We start from the raw sequence: 18,239 nt of genomic DNA, 5'->3' as shown, positions 1-18,239 counted from the left end.
TGAGTGAGAGCCTTGAAGAACACTTCCATTTCGTCTAAAAATAAAAACAAACTTCTAGAAGCTCGTCTCCAGTACCCTATACAACTCCAACAAAACTCAAAATAACTTGGTAAAACAGCGTGAGGCTGACTGGTGCAACATATCAGCTTTAAAGTCATAAAACTGAGCTCAGCAGTTACACATGATTTTCATTATGATACTGAAAGGTCTGGATAGGCTGGATGTGGAGAGGATAATTCCATTATTAGCAGAGACTAGGATACGAAGGCACAGACTCAGAACAAAGAAATATCCTTTTAAAGCCAAGGTGAGGAGGAGTTTATTCAGCAAGAGGGTGATGAATCTGTGAAGTTCTTTGCTACAGAGGGATGTGCAGGTAAGTCACTGGGTATATTTAAGACAGGGATTGGTACAGGGGCAAGGGTTCTAAGGAGAAATCAGGTGAATGGGATTTTTATTTTAAAAATCAGCCATGAATGAATGGCAGAGCAGACTTGATAGGCCAAATGACACAATTCTGGTCCTACATCTTACAGTCCACTTCCAGTTTTTGTATTTCACATTTCCAGCATTCAGATGCCTTCTTCCATTCATTGAAATAATTCAACCGTGGTCTTATTTACATTCCTCCAGAACAACTTTTTTTTTATTTAGAAACCCTGTTACTATGCATTTTCACCTAGTATTATCAATTCTACGATCTTTAACTTTTCATGATCATAACAGATCTCTTACCTGACTTCTCACATATTTTCAACATCCTCACATCTGTTAACAAATTCTTCCTTGCCCAAACCTAAAGCTATGAAAACCACAGATCTGACACATAAGAAAAATAATTATTTATCTGCAGAAGTTCAACTTCAGTAAAAGACGAGAAAAATTTCCCTCATGAAAATGATATTAACTAATACATTTTGGAATAAACATTTTGAAAATTTTGTATAATCCCATCTAATTATAAGGCCTCGTTCAATCAGTTAGGTTCATCATCATCGTGATGTGCCATATCAGTTAATATTACCTACAAATGTTTGGTGTCTCATACAAGTCTCAAGCTTCTGCAATCTCAATACAAAACCAGTAAACATTTCTAATTCCTGTTTCCACTGACAATCCACTCATGGAATGTCTTTTAATAACACAAGATTACAGGGGGATGACTGATGTCTTCTGGAAAATACTGGGAGCAGTTAAATCATCAAACAAAATAATTGTGTGCCACAATGATCAGTTTTAAAGATAGCAAGCGGTAGTTAAGCACAGATTTAGTTCAGGGGATCAGTGCTGGGATCCTTTTTGTTGCTTGCAATATATATTAGCAACATGAACATTAATGTAGGAGGAACAATAGATTAGTCAGAGAGACAAGAGACTGAAGTTGCTGTAATCTAAAGCAAAAAAAAACAAACTGTTGGAGAAATTCATCAGGTCAGGCAGCACTTGTGGAGATACGGGGATTATTGGTGCTTCAGACTAAAAACCTGCATCAGGATGAGAACAGAGAGGGATGAAGAGGTGGTAGGGTGGGATGAGGATGGGTCTGAAAGGTGGCAAATGGAACTAGATGAAAATAGGTAGATGGAACAAGGGGAGGGAGGAGAAGGTGATGGTAGAAAGAAGTTGGAAGGTGATAAGTGCAACCCAGATAAGGGAGGGATGATGGGAAGATGGAATCAGGTAGTGGAGGGGAATGAAACTGGCTGACAAAGGAAAACAAGGTGATGGAGGTGAAGCTACTTAAAACTGGAAGGTTCAGTTTTCATATCATTGGGTTTTGGACCGCCCAGGCAGAATTTGAGGTACCATTCCTATAGTTTGCGTTTGGCTTCGCCTTGACAGTGGGGAAGGGAAGGGAACCTGAAATGGCATGCAGCAGGGAGTCAACATAGCCACGGAGAGAGTGGAAAATTGGTGCTGTTGTCGATAGTAGGGAAGGTTGTCTGAGGGCACGGCAGCTTGTGGATCAGAAGGAAAGATGGAGTGAAGCATTGGCAGATAGAGTTTAATCCTGATAAATGTGAGATGATACATTTTGTAAAGTCAAATAATGCTATGACATGTACAATAAATAACCGAGTCCCAAACAAAGCTGATGAACTGAAGGACTTGGGTTTCAAGTCCATAGTTCCCTAAAAGCAGAAACAGGGAAAAACAGGATGATGAAGGAAGTAAAGGGCATGTTCACTTCATAGAAAATGAAGTTGAAAAGTTACATTACAACTTTACCAAACAATGGTAAGGCCACATTTGTCATTAATTCTCTCAGTCATTCCACTGGTACTGTACTTTCAAACAATTCCAGATGAAAATGAATCACAATTGCCACCAATTCCATCAGAACTATTACTTCCAATAATTCCATCATTTATCATGGCCATCTCTCACTGAATGTTTGCAGTGGCAAATCTTCTGTCCAACATTTGTATGCTATGTTATAGAATTTGATTGGGAAATCCCTCCCTGTTGTTGTTACAGTAAATCTGTTAATGCAGCATGCTGGGGGTCCTTGGTGGTACCCAATTGGCAGATCTTCCAGACTTAATTCCAAATAATATACTAACATAGCTTTACATTATTTTTAAGAAAGCATGTTGCAAACAAGCATAACAAGTTTTCTTGTAAGCCCATCAAGTTTAAAAGGAGCACAGGAGCTGGAGCTTCAGAAGTTTAAAGGGAGCAGAGGAACCCGGGCTCATGAACCAAATGCTGAACAACTGGGATTTCTGAACAGCTAGATTGCAGAAAATCATAATTTTACAGTACTGTGCATTTCATTTAGGTTACTAAACTGCTTCACAGTTCTTAAGATTACTTGTAAGATTAGTATTGATTTATTATTGCCATGAACACTGAAAACAATACAAAGAAAAGTTTGTCTTGAATACTCTTCATATAGATCAAATCATTGCACAGTGCATTGAGCTGGAATAAAGGTAGAACAACAAAATACAGAATTCTACAAGTTACCAAAAATGTGCAGTACAGGTAAATGAAGTGCAAAATCACAATGAGGTAGAATGTGAGACCAAGAGGCCATCTTATTGTACAAGCATCTGATAACTGCCTTTGAGCCTGGTGATATGTGTTCACAGGCTTTTGCATCTCTTACCCGATAGGAGAGGGGAGACGTTCGGATGTTTGGGGTGGGTGGGGTCTTTATGCTGCTTGCTTTACCGAGGCAGCAAGAAGTGTAGATGGAGTCCAAAGAGGGGAGACTGGTTCCTGTCATGTGCTGAGCCGCAGTTTCCTGAGATCACATGCAGAGCAGTTACCGTACCAAGCCATTATGCATCCAGACAGAATGCTTACTGTCCAGGTGTAATATTAAGAAGTTAGCTATGCATTTGGTGTCACCCATGACTTCGGTCAACTTTGGGCGCACCGGGGATTTCTCACTTCCACAGGAACCCCTATTCAGAACCTCCTCAGGGCCATCCTCCTCCCAAAACAATTGGCTATTGTTAAGTGCTCAGCACACCTCTCCGTTTCCTCCGCAGTCACCCACGGCAACCATCAGGCAGACGGGGAAGCCAAATTAGCGGCACAGCCATTCACATTATCTCCACAGCAGAGAAACTGGCCTTGGCCTACAAGCAAAAACACAACATTGAAGGGTATCCCAGACATGAGCGCTGTGCATTAATTCCAGGGTGTCGCCCCGACTCAGAAAAACAATTATGGAAGACTCATGGGTGCTCGCACTCTGCGTCAGCAGGCCTCTGGCTTATGCCAGTTGGCCAAGTGTGTCTACCTGATGCTTTATTACCAATGCTCATTGACTGCTTACATGCTGATATGCACCTTGGCAAGGAGGGAATGAGTAACATGTTGCTACGCACCTGGTGGCACCCTAGGTTGAATGAGGCAGCACACAAAAAAAATGGTCATGTTTAATATGTCAAAAAAATGAATGCGGGAGAAGGGGTAAAGTGTGCCGCAGGAAAAACCCCCTTGCCAGGTGGTCCATTTGAATGCATCCAGCTTGATTTTATTGAATTACCGCATGCACAATGTTATAAGTATTGTTTAATAGTTGTAGATGTGTTCAGTAGATGGATTGAAGCCTATCCAACCCCAAAGCCTCAACGGTAGTGAGGTTGTTACTCACAGAGTAACACAGTAACTCACTGTTACTCACAGTAACCCCCAAGATTTGGGGTACCCCAACAGATAAGCTCAGATAATGGTCCTCACTTTGTAGGAAGGATAAATAAGGAGTTGTGTGAGGTGCTGCATATCGAGCAAAATTCCACTGCACCAACCACCCTAGGGCTGCGGGCGTAGTGGAAAGAGCTAACAGCACCTTGAAAAACAAATTGGCCAAACTAATGTCTGAAACTGGCCTGAATTGGCTAAAGGTTCTCCTATTGGCACTGTGCCACATGAGGATTACTCCCCATTTGACTACTGGGGTGTCGGCTGCCGAGGTCATTTATGGGCGCCCGGGAAGAACCCCATGGGATGCCATTACCCAACCTTCCACCCAAGTTGATCTCAACGTCATGGGGGACGAGTTACAAAGGTATTTTAGGTAACTAACATCCTCTTTAAAGTTTCTTTATTCACAGGTACAGGAGGAGTCCTTGCCACAAAGAGGCTCGAAAGCAGAGTGGCCTGACGTAAAGATTGGAGACGCGGTACTGATAAGGGACTGGGAGTGCCCCAAGCTTGGACCTCGGTGGAAGGGATCCCTCCAGATACTTCTCCAGATACCCATGGCGGTAAAGGTACAAGGTCATGACCGTTGGGTTCACCTGAGTGATTGCAAGCGATGGCCGCTGGAAGAGAAGTGATTATTGGTGGACTTGGATTCTTTATCATTGCCGTTGCCTTTATGGTGACTGCTCTAGAGGAAAATCTGTTCTATAAAACCCACATGCAGCTGCATGGTAATCGCACTGTATGTTGTCCGTTTGCCGAATCAGTAGAAGCCCTGTTTGTAGCCACCCTGGAATGGAACCCTAAGAGTATGTACACCACTGATACCTTCGACATGGGAAGGACAGGCAGGTTCTGGCAGGGGACAATAGGGCAATGTGTAGAACTTGTATACAATGATAGGAGGAAATCCCCAAGATCTCATCCTGTTAAAGGAAGAAAGGCTAACTGTTCTGACCCACAGAGTTACCCCTACTGTTTTGGAGGAGAAGGCTGGGGCTATGTAGTAGGTCTAGTTCCTAACAATGTCTCTTGCGCAATCACTCATTGCATACGCTGAAGATGCAGAATACAAGGAGGATGGCTTAGTTGCACATGTACAGAACAACAATGTGCTAATGTCACCATGGGGCCACAGAGCGTCTGTGGGAAGTGTAACAGGACACACTTTACTACAGGTTCCCTGATATACCCATATAACACTTCAGATTTTAATCCATATGCAGGAATCACTAACAGGCACAAAAAACAGATGACGGGAGCCGGGAAGTCCACCATAAAATGGTACCGGGCTAAGGAGGGGTTTGTTTTCCTTCTTAGTGGGACTTTTACCACTGCCACATCCACTCTGCCAGCTTTGTTTGCTGTGGGAACGAATGGGCCGGTCACGGTCCCCTACCCCCAGAAGGCTCATGTCTGACGAAGACTTGTGGCCCGGTCAGTAAGTAAGGAGTTCTGTGCAGACTGGAAGGATCCTCTTTAGGCTATGGGTTTCTGAGTACACTCTCTCTAGGGGATTCGGCAGGGACCATAGCCGCAAAAAATTGGAACCACCTTATTTGTGGGCTGACTGTGCTGCGAAACAGTACTATGGAAGGACTGGAGGCCATAAATAAAGAGCTGGCAGAGTTGCGACTGTACGCCCAACAGACCCGGTATGCTGTAGACTACCAGTTGGCTCAGCAAGGAGGAGTATGTGCCTTAGTAGGGGACAAGTATATCACCTAAGTCACAGACAAATCATATAACACATGCTATTCAGTCTATCAAGAAACAATTAGATAATTTCAGGGAAGGTCCCAAACCAGAGGATGGGTCATTAGGTTGGCTACTAGGAGGTTCCTGGGTTCCTATTTGCTACATGGGCTTATTACAGTCATGATCGCTCTTATTGCTATGTGTGTGTTATTAGTTTGTATTAATACCTGTTGCAAGTTGTGTCTGCAAGAGCTAAGAAATTCATTCTCGGCCCCAATCTGAATGTATTATCATGGAGTGATAAAAGGAGGGAATGTAATATTAAGAAGTTAGCATCTCGCAGGATGCTTGTGACCCTGGCTATTTTTTAAAGGTCATAGCAGCTATGAGCTTGAGAAAAAGAGTATAAATGCACAAATGCTTTCTCATGAGATAAGCTGAGCGGGTGACAGTAGCCTTGGTGTGGGAAACATATTGTGCCTTGTATTTCTTATGGCACATGCAAGATAAGCAATTAGAGGGAGTGACTATTTACAACGGCAGCAGACTTTGGGTGGTGGGCCTGTGCATGTCTGTATCCAGACATAGTAGCAATTAAAACTGTTATACGAACGATTTATGACTGATAACGTTAACAATGCTCATCTGTTGAGAAACTAAGGGGGGGGTGAACCCACATGTATCTGTGTACATGACTGCATGATATAAAAAGAACTGTATTTGCTTCAGGAGGCAGAGACCCTCCAAGCAGCCTCTGAAAGAGAGTGCTTAAGGAGGGTTCTCTCGAGTAACTTGCTAATAAAGAGTTAAAGTTACTTTCACTGTAGTACGTGGTGTCTTTGCATCGGGTAGATGGAAAGAAGTTTATAACACAGGGAAGTACCCAAATACATTCATTAATATTGAATGGTATATAATGCACATATGGACTCTGTCACGTAAGATTAGAGGACATCCCAGGTCATTTATGCAGAAAATTTTCCAGAAAAGTGACCCCTGCTTCAGCAAATACCATCTAAGGATTGGAAACAACTACAAGTTGGTATTACAGTATCTTTGATTTTACCTCTTATTGAGGGTCTAATTCACAGACTATGATCCTGATGAACCCATGGATTATCCCAACCAAAATCCAATCAAAACCTCAAACTTTCTATCTACTTGTGACCCAAACACCTCTCCACTCATCTGGCTCCAGCTACTAATCATGTATACACAGAATCCCAAATGTCCCACCTGACTCTCTGGAGTTCCTCACCAATTTCAGACTGAGCTTTAAATTGCCGCTGCCAACCCACAGAAGATTCTGTCCAATGCCAGCGATCTATATGCCTGCCAATAGATTTTGCATAAAGCAAGCATTGGCCTACCACTCATAACCCGTCAGACTGTCTTTCCCAAAGAACAGTATCTAGGCAAGGAAAAGCAAAGGGAAGGAGGGAGACTGAAGAGAGAAGCTCAAGTTCATTAATTAGCACTTAAACTGTAATCATTCTTTGCAGAATTGTACAGCTCCTGCCATAATTTGTTTCCTTCTCGTTTATACATCCCAAGGGGCTTTGCAATGTCATTGACCTCATGCAGTTGATTCCTCATAATCATTCCAATGAGCAGAGACACTGAGGCTCCTTACTCCTTTCTAAAGCTGCTTGCCTCTTCTCACTTCGGAAGCAGCAGCCTCCCCCTACTTACCAACCATTTGGTTGCAGATAATATCTCAAAGAAGAACACTGGAAATCGACACCGAGTAGGCCACTGTCCTCGATACCTGTTCAGCATTCCACAAGATTGACGCTGATCTCTTACTATTTTTCATCCTTTGACTCTTGTTAAATCTAAATATCTAATCACCACTGTCCTGAAATATTAAGTGCTGAGCCTCCAGGTTCGCCAAGGTAGAGAATTCTAGGTGAGGCCTAGGCACAATATTTTAGATTACAATGAAATAAACTTGACTGGAAAGCAAAGAAGAAAACTACATGACCAAAAAAATATATCTTCCACCTTGGAATGTAAACAATCTATAACATGTTCACACAAGAATGCTTACTAATTATGAAGTAAGGAGTCGTAAAGTGCTGTTTGTATTTCAGACTTGTGATTAACTTGCAGTAGCCCTTTAGATGGGCATACTTCTGTTAATGCAGATGTTACGTACAATTTAATAATGTCGGAACATAATAAAATGCATAATTCAATACAACACAATGAACATTTCTGTTGAATTTATCAACTATTATTTTTTATCAACAGCAGTTTTGAGACACAGATTTGGGCTTCACTATTTCTATTCTGCAGCCACAAATTAAGAGCAAATTACAATAATTTAATAATTCCAATAACCTTTCCTTAGCGCTATCCTGTAGAAAGCTGAAGGTAGAACAGACCAGAAACACTCTTTAGCTCATACCGTCTATGTTGAACATGTTGACAATTTAAACTAAACTCATTAAATTAAATTCATAATCTATCCTTCTATTCCCTGCCTGCTCATGTTCCACTATAAATGCCTCTTAAACATTGCTATCATAATTGCTTTCACCATCTTTCTTAGTGGCATTTAAAAAGTACTCGTCTAGCAAATCTTCTTTAAACTTTGACCTCTTAACTTAAGCCTATGGCCTCTAGTATTTGACATTTATACTCTGGTAAACAGACTCGGACCATCTACCCCATCATGCTTCTGTATAGACTTGTATCTCTTTATTATCTTCTATCAAGTTTATATTAATCTATCCAGCCTCTAACAGTCTGGAGAAAATACAAGCCTGTCCAATCTCTTCTTATAGCTAACCATCTCTAATCCAGACACATCCTAGTGAACTGATTTTGCACACTCCCCATATCCTTCCTCTACTGCAACAAACAGAAATGCATATAATACTCCAAGTGTGGCCGAGCCAAAAATTTAATGCTGCTACAATGATTTCCCAACCTTTACATCCAATGCACCAACCAATAAAGGCAGGTATACAATATGCCTTATTCATTAAACTATCTACACGTGTTGCCACTTTCAGAGAACTATGGACTTGCATCCCAAGATCCCATGGTCCATCATCCTGTTACTTCAGGCTGGATACCCACTTGTATGTTCCCCAAACCCGGACACAATTTAAAGCAAAAAATGCTACCTTCTGTTATCTAATGTACTGGCAAACTGGCACGAATCCCTGCCCTCAGTTGTTCTTATAACAACAAATTAACAGCATCCTAGTGGGGTGCCTGCCAGTGCTGGTGTTTGGAGGACTAGAAGGAGTACTGTAGCCTGTCAGAGATGATGGAAGCTGCTGTGTGATCCTCTTTGATTACACAGATCTCCCACCCCAAGAGTTTTGCTATGGTACAAGCTCAATATACCAAAGGAGATAAGAAACTGTTATATCCAGATAGTCAACACTGTCAATGGCCACTGCTAGTCTCTGCGTTCACCGTTCTAGCCACAGAACAACCCCAATCCCCACAGCTCAATGCCAAGTAGATGCATCTCATGTTCCAGCTGTCAAATACCAACCATCACAGGAAGTCATACCACACCAAACCATGTGCTGTGGACACTTCATAAATATAACAGCCCCAGCAAAGTGCAGGGATTCAACATCAAGTTCCTATAATGCCAATGCTTGCAGCCACATATCTTTATAATGAAAGTGTATAATGACTATCAAGAGGGATATACCCCATTCACGTTACTAGCATCAGGGAGGATGTACAGGAGTCTGAGGACCCACACACAATGCTTTAACAACAGCTTCTTCCCCTCTGCTAACAGATTTCTGAACCATCCATCAACACTACCTTGTTATTCATCTTTTGCTCAATTTGTCTGGTTACTGTAATTTTTATCTTTTGCACTGTACTGCTACCAGAAAGCAACACATTTCACAGCATATGTCAGTGATAATAAACCCGATTTTGGTTCTGATTCAGACCCCACTCAGCACTGATCCATCACCACTCTCGCTCCTGGGAACACATCTTGAGCCCGAAAAGAGGGACAAGTGTGTATATCAACACCTTAAATAAGAGCAGAAAATGCTGTAAATACAACAGTGGGTCAATCAGCATTTGCAGATTGAGAAGAACAGCTAAGGCTTCAGGTTGATAACCTTCCAACAAAAGACCTAGCCAGTCCTTATACAGACAAAGCTAATTATCTGAAATTAGTGCATTTAGTGAATTAGTGAATTCCAACACTGTAATCTCATATTTTATATCTTAACACATCTCTTTTTTAAAATCAGAGATCATTCTGCTCAGAGTTTGTTCTGCCTCTCAGTGTAGTCCCATTAATCGTATTCTCCCTAGTTACTTCTCTGTCATGTGCTCATCACCACAACCAACTCTATTATTACCACTTGCACTCGGGGTAATTTGCAGTAGTCACCGTGCCTGCCAAACAATAAACCTTTGGAATGTGAGGCTAAAGTCGAGGGAGGAAATGGTCACAAGGAGGCAGTGCTGAGAGAGCCAGAATGCAGCAGCACTACCTGCTGTCCCGCTGTGCTGGCACAAATGCACGATGAAATACTGGCCTCAAGCTCAAGCTCAAAGACAGAGGTCTGAGTGGAAGTGAATTGAAGAATTAAAGTGCCCAACAACTGGAAGCTCAGGGCCAGCTCAGGGAGGTGTTTTTCAAAGTGCTCTCCCAACCTGTATTTGGTCTCTATAATGTAAAGCGGAACACCTCGCAAGCATGGAATGTGTTAGACTAAACTGGAGAAGTCCTAGGAAACTGCCTCTTTTCCTGGAAACCTAATTTATTTACAATATATATATCTTTGGTGGTGGGATCTCACTGGAAATGTGGAAGTTACAGAGAATGGACTGTCGGATGGCTCGTGCAGTGGTAGTAGATGACAAGGGGAGCTCTACCCTTGTTATGTCAGGGGAGTGGAGGATGGGTGAGGCCACACTGTGTAGGAAACGGAGGACATGTGGATGAGGGCAATGTTTATTGAAATACTGCATATTACTATAGATGTTAATCTTGATGGCAGGGTTAACAGCAACAAAAAGCACTCTTCCTCTCATATACATTATGGCAGCAACATAGAAGTATTTGTTTGTTTTAGAATGACCACATAACCTACTGATAATCTTGGAAATCTTACACTCATCAGAAAATCTGAAATGAATTTAAGCACTTACGCAAGTCCTTCAATACATAAATGGAGGTAATTATATTTTATTAACAAGCAATTAAACTTGAAATAATCTTAAACCCTCTTTCCATCATACTGTAAAAGTCTTTTTTAGAAGTAAAATGCATTTGTGGAAACACTATAGAATGACAGAAAGCCGACTGTGTTGCTATCATAGAAGGTACCCCAGCTGCAAGCCTTACAGTTATATTGTATTAATTCAAAATGAAATGTTCCAAAATCTTATTTGAACAGTTATATCAATTTCATAATTCATAAAATACAGCCTTTATGTCGGCAAACATAACAGACAATTCAGACACAAGGACCCAGTGTCAATGACCGTGATGAATGAATAACAATAATGACGAATAACTAATCTGATTATTAGTGAGAGCTTCAGAGCAAAGAAGATTGTGTTAGACAGAGGGTCTTATTGTGTTTTTCAAATAATTAGCTGTCTAAGTATGAGATCCTCAATTTAATATCTCACCCAAGAAATAGCACAACAAAATTGCAGCTGAAGTGTTCGTTCACATACTTAGGTACTTTTGTTCTACTTGTGTTTGAAGTCTGAATTCATATCTTTCTGGCTCCACAGAAAGGATGTTAACAATCTCTGAGTACTTTTAGAGATAAGGGCTTTTCATTTAACACACTGCTGCAAGGTAACAAATCAGTAGAGCTATTTGCATCCGAAGTCTCTTTGAAATAAAAACAGGTTCATCCCACTTCCTCCCCCTCCGCTATCTCCACACCTCTCACCCTAACCACAACTCCCCTTCCCTGCCACCAAGAATAAACCACAAAGCATGAAATGCTCTCGTAACAAAACAACACTCCATTTTAAGATAAATCCAGATTTCCTTGTCATTAAAGACTGGAAATTAGGTTTACAAATGGACACCAACTATTTCATTAAAACAGAGATTGTACATTTCAAAGTAACAGCAAAGTTATGGCCCATATATTCTGTAGGAAAAACAGAGGCAGAATAACAAAATCAGCTTTTGAAGTTATTATAGAATAAAGTGGTTAATAAGTTCTTACTTACAACTGCACACATACAGTTAACAAATCTAGAAACTGCTTTTCAAGGCCCCTCCCCTCCACCAGAACCCAAGCTGGAAGGGTACATTTTCAAAAGCCATAAGTTTTGCTGTCTGAGAATTATTTCAATTTATTAAACAAGCAAATACATAAGCAAAATGACGAAGTTTGGTGATAGTTAATAATTCATTTGTACCCAAATGCAATGTGATAAATTTTACTGCCAAGCAACCTCCCTGAAACAAAATTTTCTTTTATATATGTCTGTCGATTTTCACTCCTTCAGAACTTATTGTTAGGATTTAAAAATTCATGCCTTTAAAAAAGAATCATTCTGTTTCCGTCATAATCTCTTAATTACAATTTTCTTCCCTATTATTCTGAATTTCAGTCTTCCCTAAAGATCTACTTGCAAGATATCAGAGCACTAATAGAAATGTGAAAAATTAACTATTTAAAATTTAATATTTGAATAGAGCAATGCATCTTTTCTCAGGCCAAGAATAGGGCACAAAAGAATATGACATCTTAAGTTAAAATTAAGCATCAAAAGCAGTATTTGGTTTCCTGACTGATCATTGCCCACTGTTGCAGACTTTGATCTAACCATCGCCAGTCACTCAGATACAGCTAAACTACTGACTCTGTATTCATCTAATTACTAAACAACACAAAAGGAGGGTGATAATAATGATAAAATTCAGATGTTTGGTATATTTAGCATACTTTGTGTAAATCCAGTTATTTCATAGACAGATTGAGAAAACAATTGGCAAGATACAATGAGACACACAGGCTAGATGATACTGATGAAGCTAGCCAAATAGTAATGGGAAAAAACCTTCAGTTGAGTGTAATGCCATAGGGTCCAAGGTCGCTGTCTGTCTTATTTTCACAGTTTCAGTTTTGCACCCACGTTTTTTTCTTAAACCTTCTGAAAAGCTGCCTCTATTGAATGACCCCTGCTAATTGCTGAGAACCAGGGACCTTTCAACATAATAGACAAGTTAATTAGCCAGAAAGGCTACTTATTGATTAGCCTCTATGCAATCAATTTCAAAGCCTCACTCGATGGTGTTTTAAGCATTTTTCTCCTCATTGCTTTTTGTTACATCAATAGATGTTTGGATGTTTATCGCCCAAATAATTTGCGAAACCATACGAATATCAGAATGTAGGGAATATTGAAAGGCCTGGATAGAATGGACGTGAAGCTGCTGTTTCCAATAGGGCCAGAGTGCACAGCCTCAGAAGAGAACAGAGATGAGGAGGAATTTTTTTAAGCCAGAGTGTGGTGAATCTGTGGAATTCACTGCCACACACAGCCGTTGGGGCCAAATCAATGGGTATATTTAAAGCACAGGTCGATAGGCTCTTGATTAGTAAGGGCAAAGGTTACAGGGAATAGGCAGGAGAATAGGGTGGTGAGGTATAATAAATCAGCTATGATAAAACAACAAGACATAGGGCAGAAATAGGCCATTTGGCCCATTGAGTCTGCTCTGCCATTTCATCATAGCTGATTTATTACCCCTCTCAAACCCATTCTGCTACCTTCTCCCTAAAATCTTTGACACTCTTTCTAATAAGAACCTATTAATCTCCACTTTAAATACACTCAATGACTTGACCTCTATAGCCACCAGTGGCAATGAATTCCACAGATGCACTACCCTCTGGCTAAATAAATTCCTTTCCTCTGTTCTAAATGGACGTCCTTGTATGTTGAGGCTGTCCTCTGGTCCTAGACTCACCCATGAAGGAAACATCCACTCTATCAAGACCTTTCGATATTTGATAGGTTTCAATGAGATGTTCCCTCATTCTTCTAAACTCCAGTGAGTACAGGCCCAGAGCCATCAAACACTCATGTGTTAACCCGTTCATTCCCAGAATCATTCACGTGAACCTTCTTTGTACCCTCTCCAATGCCAGCACATCCTTCATTAGATAAGGGCCCAAAGCTACTCACAATACTCCGTGTGGTCTGACCAATGCCTCATAAATCCTCAGAATTACATCCTTGCTCTTAAATTCTAGTCCTCTCAAAATAAATGCTAGCACTGCATCTTCCTTCCTTACTACCAACACAACCTGCAAGTTAAGCTTTAGGGAACCCTGCACAATGACTCTCAAGTCTCTTTGCATCTCTGATTTTTGATTTTCCTCCATATTCAGAAAATAGTCTACACATTTATTCCTTCTATCAAAATGCATAACTATACACCACATTCCCCATTTGCATCTTCTTTGCCCATTTTCCCAATCCAAGATCTGCAGAATCTGTTTCACCAACACTAATTGCCCTTCTACCTATCTTTGTATTATTCACTAACCTGGCCACAAAACCATCAATTCAGTCGTCAAAGTCATTGACAAATAATGTGAGAAGAACATATAACACTGACCCCTGTGGAACACCAGCAATCATCGGCAGCCAACCAGAAAATGCCCAGTTTATTCACACTCTTTGTCTCCTGCCAATCAACCAATCCTCTATCCACGCTAGTATCTTTTCTGTAATACCAGCGGTTCTTATCTTGTTAAGCAGCCTCATATTTGACACCTTGTCAAAGGTCTTCTGAAAATCCAAATAAACAACATCCACTGACTCTCCTTTGTCTATCTTGCCTGTCATTTCCTCTAAGAATTCCAAGAGATCTGTTGAGCAAGATTTCCTCTTAAGGAAACAGTGCTGACTTCGGTCTATTTTATCATGTGCCTCCAGGTACCCCAAAACCTCATCCTTAATAATAGACTCCGACATTTTCCTAACCACTGAAGTGAAGCTAACTGGCCTATAATTTCCTCTCTTCTGCCCCCCTCCCTTCTTAAAGGATGGAGTAGTATTTTCAATTTCTCTGTCCTCTGGAACCATTCCAGGGCTTACTGATTCTTGAAAGATCATTACTAATGCCTCCACAATCTCTTCAGCTACCTCTCTCAGAAACACTGGGGTCTCGTCCATCTGGTCCAGATGACTTATCTACCTTCAGACCTTTCAGCTTCCCAAGCACCTCCTCCTCAGTAATAGCAACTACACTCATTTCTACACCCGGCATGCTCTAATTTCTGGCATACTGCTAGTGTCTTCCACCTTGAAGACTGACAAACTACTTTTTAGATTCATCCATCATTCCTCTGACCCCCATTACTACCTCTCCAACATTATTTTCCAGCAGTCCGATATCCATTCTCACCTCTTTATATATCTGAAAAAAATTAGGTATCTTTTTTTCATTTTATTGGCCATCTTTCCTTCATATTTCACCTTTTTTTTTCTCCTCACAGCTTTTTAGTTGCCTTCTGTCAGTTGTTAAAAGCTTCCCAATCCTCTAACTTACCACAAATTTTTTTGCTACATTATATGCTTTTTCTTTTCCTTTTATACTTTTTTTTAAAAAAAACTTTGCTTGTCAGCCATTGTTGCCTCATCCTCCTCATACTTCTTCATCTTTGGGATGCATCTATCCTGCGCCTTCTGAATTGCTCCCAGAAGTTCCAGCTATGGCTGCTCTGCCAGCATTCTGCCAGTCTTTTCTCATGCTTCTGTAATTCCCGTTACTCTACTGATACATCTGATTTTAGCTTCTCCCTATCAAACTGCAGGGTGAGCTCTTTCATATTATGAATACCGCCTCCTCAGGGTTCCTATACCTTAAGTTTCCCAATCTGTAATTTGTATCCCCCATCCTGGCTACTATTTGGAGGCCTGTATATAACTACCATCAGGTATTTCTAACTTTGTAGTTTCTCAACTCCACCCATAAGGATCCAACATCTTCCAATCCTATGTCACCTCTTACTAAGGGTTTGGTTTCAACTTTTGCCAGAGACACCCCACCCTCACTGCTGACCTGTCTGTCCTTTCAACACAGTGTTGGTTATTAAGCTCCCAACTATGTTTTTCGTCCAGTGACAACTCAGTGTCATACCTGCCATTCTAACTGTGCTGCAAGATTATCTACCATATTCCACATTCTGCGTGTATTCAAATACAATTCCTTTAGTCTTGTATTCACTCCTTTCAATTTTGCCCCCATGTTACACTTGAACTCAACTCACTGACGACACTTCTGCACTCAGTCCTCTTAAATATAGCCAATGAACCGGCCTCAACTGTTTCCTGTGGCAGAGAATACCACAGATTCACCACTCTCTGTGTGAAGTCATATATCTCCAAGTAACACACAAAATGCAAAAGGCACTTACGGGCCGAGACCCTTCATCAGTGCTTCTTTGGATTTCCAGCATCTGTAAAATCCCTTCTGTTTATTATCTATGAATTTGACTCAGATCCTCTCTCTCTCTCTCTTAACATAGCCTAATCAATACCTGCTGCTAATAAGAACATGTAACCAAACAAAAAGCACAATCACTGTCAAACTGCCACATTAAACCATTTGGCCATGTCTCAACTCATCTTAGATATCCCCTCTGACCTTTCCATCCTACTGTCAGTATTTCTGAAAATTAAAATGACCTTTATCTTCTCTCTAGGTTTTCACACTGAGTGTCCAATGTGAAATGTTACCTCTCTCTATCCACATATGCCACCTAACCTGCTGAGTATTTCCAGCATTTTCTGTTTTCAGAACAGCTTTAATATTTTGAAAGATGGCAGAAAGGTAATGAATGACTGTCAATTCCTCAATAAAGCACAAATCTATGGCTACAGGTTCACAATAATGAATAGAATATGTAAATGAAAAGGAACATGACATTTGCAAAATTGTTTTATAATACTTCAAAATCTGTCTATTTCAATGGCCAAACTAAAATAATTTTAAAAATATCAGCAACTTGAAACAGATTTGACTACTGATAACAACTGAAAGGTTGACAAGGTCAGTGGGAATCCAATCCTGCAGTCAGCTGTAAAACGCAGGAATGACAGCAAATTACTCCAAATGCTAATCTTCACTTGTCAAGAATTCTGATCTTACACATCATCTGCTATGTGTGGACGGCATGCCCCCTAATAAAACATGCTTAGTTAACCTCCAGTCAGCTGTGGATAAAATGAAATGACAAGTAAATTGCGCCAAATGTCAAACTCCACATCAAGAATCCTGGTTATACGGCAAGACCAGTAAATAAACGTAGCTTTAAGAAGTAAATAATTTTTTAAAAGTCTTCCGTTATTACATTACAAAATTTTAGATACAATCCAGAAACAGCAACTATCAGAAAATAAAAGCCTACACATATAACACTGAAACTAACTGCCCAGAGGTGCTGTCAAGATCTTGAAGAGGCTTTGAATAGCTAATATATTGGAGTGGCACTTGATGTTTTCAGTGACGTTTAAATGCATATTTGTAAAACTACAACAATTACAAAGAAGCACGATTTTCTCTTTTTTCATGAACTTGGTCCCTACTGTACTTTGGGTTTTGTTTTTTTTTCTAATAATGCAAGAGAATGAGAATATATAGATATATTTTCAAAGTTTTCTGCCGTTTTGAAAACATTTAAATGCTACAATATTTTAACCTCATATAGTCTATCCCTATTTAAAGCTATAGGTAACTAAAATAATAAATAAGCTAACTTTTTAACTCTCAGGGCAAGGGGACTGGCAAAAAAGACAAACTACAACACAAGTCCTAAAATATATTGTGTGTGTGGAAAAAAATGTATCCGCTGATGACAAGTGGCTGAGAGGGGGAAATCAAAGATTGATGGAAAACAGCCTAGATGACTCCCCAGGGGAAAGTAGTTCCAGTGTGACTTCAGAGCTGCAAACACTTACCCCCACGAGCAATCCCGACCGCAGACAGAAACGTCCCGAACAATAACAGGGATCTTCCCGGCTTCCCTGAGAAGTCCATAGCTGACAGCGAAGTCCCTTCACGCTCGCTTTGTTACATTTTTGATCCCGGTAGGTGTCAATCAAAGCCCCGGCTCCCGGCTCCCGGCTCGCGCCGTACCTGCGGTCGCCGCGGACGCACGGCGTCGAGCCGCGTCACACGTAGCCCCGCCCTGCTCATCTGCGCCCGTCAATCAGACTGCAGCGAAATCTGGGGGGGGGGGGACATGAGCGCAGTTGCGCACAGTCGGTGAAGCCGTCTTTTAAACACTCGAGCTTTCCTTAATCTAGTAATGACACATGGGAGGAGAGGGAATGTGAAGTTTCAGCAAGCACTGTGTAATCAAGATGACAAATGAGTGGGTTGGTCTCAT

At 40.8% G+C, this 18,239-nt stretch overlaps 1 protein-coding gene across 1 annotated transcript in view; it reads right to left on the bottom strand.

Moving 5' to 3' along the window:
* Positions 1–17,967, bottom strand: part of cspg4ba (chondroitin sulfate proteoglycan 4ba) — an 88,213-nt gene extending 70,246 nt beyond the window's left edge. The window contains exon 1 of the mRNA XM_059989424.1: positions 17,809–17,967. Coding sequence (XP_059845407.1) covers positions 17,809–17,887 — 79 coding nt within the window. The 5' untranslated portion in view covers positions 17,888–17,967. The remainder of the gene's footprint in view (positions 1–17,808) is intronic.
* Between the last annotated feature and the right edge of the window lie 272 nt (positions 17,968–18,239).

This window comes from Hypanus sabinus, chromosome 14 (genome assembly GCF_030144855.1).
Source record: "Hypanus sabinus isolate sHypSab1 chromosome 14, sHypSab1.hap1, whole genome shotgun sequence".
Classification (NCBI taxonomy): Eukaryota; Metazoa; Chordata; class Chondrichthyes; order Myliobatiformes; family Dasyatidae; genus Hypanus; species Hypanus sabinus.
This window is presented reverse-complemented; position numbering and strand designations above follow the sequence as displayed.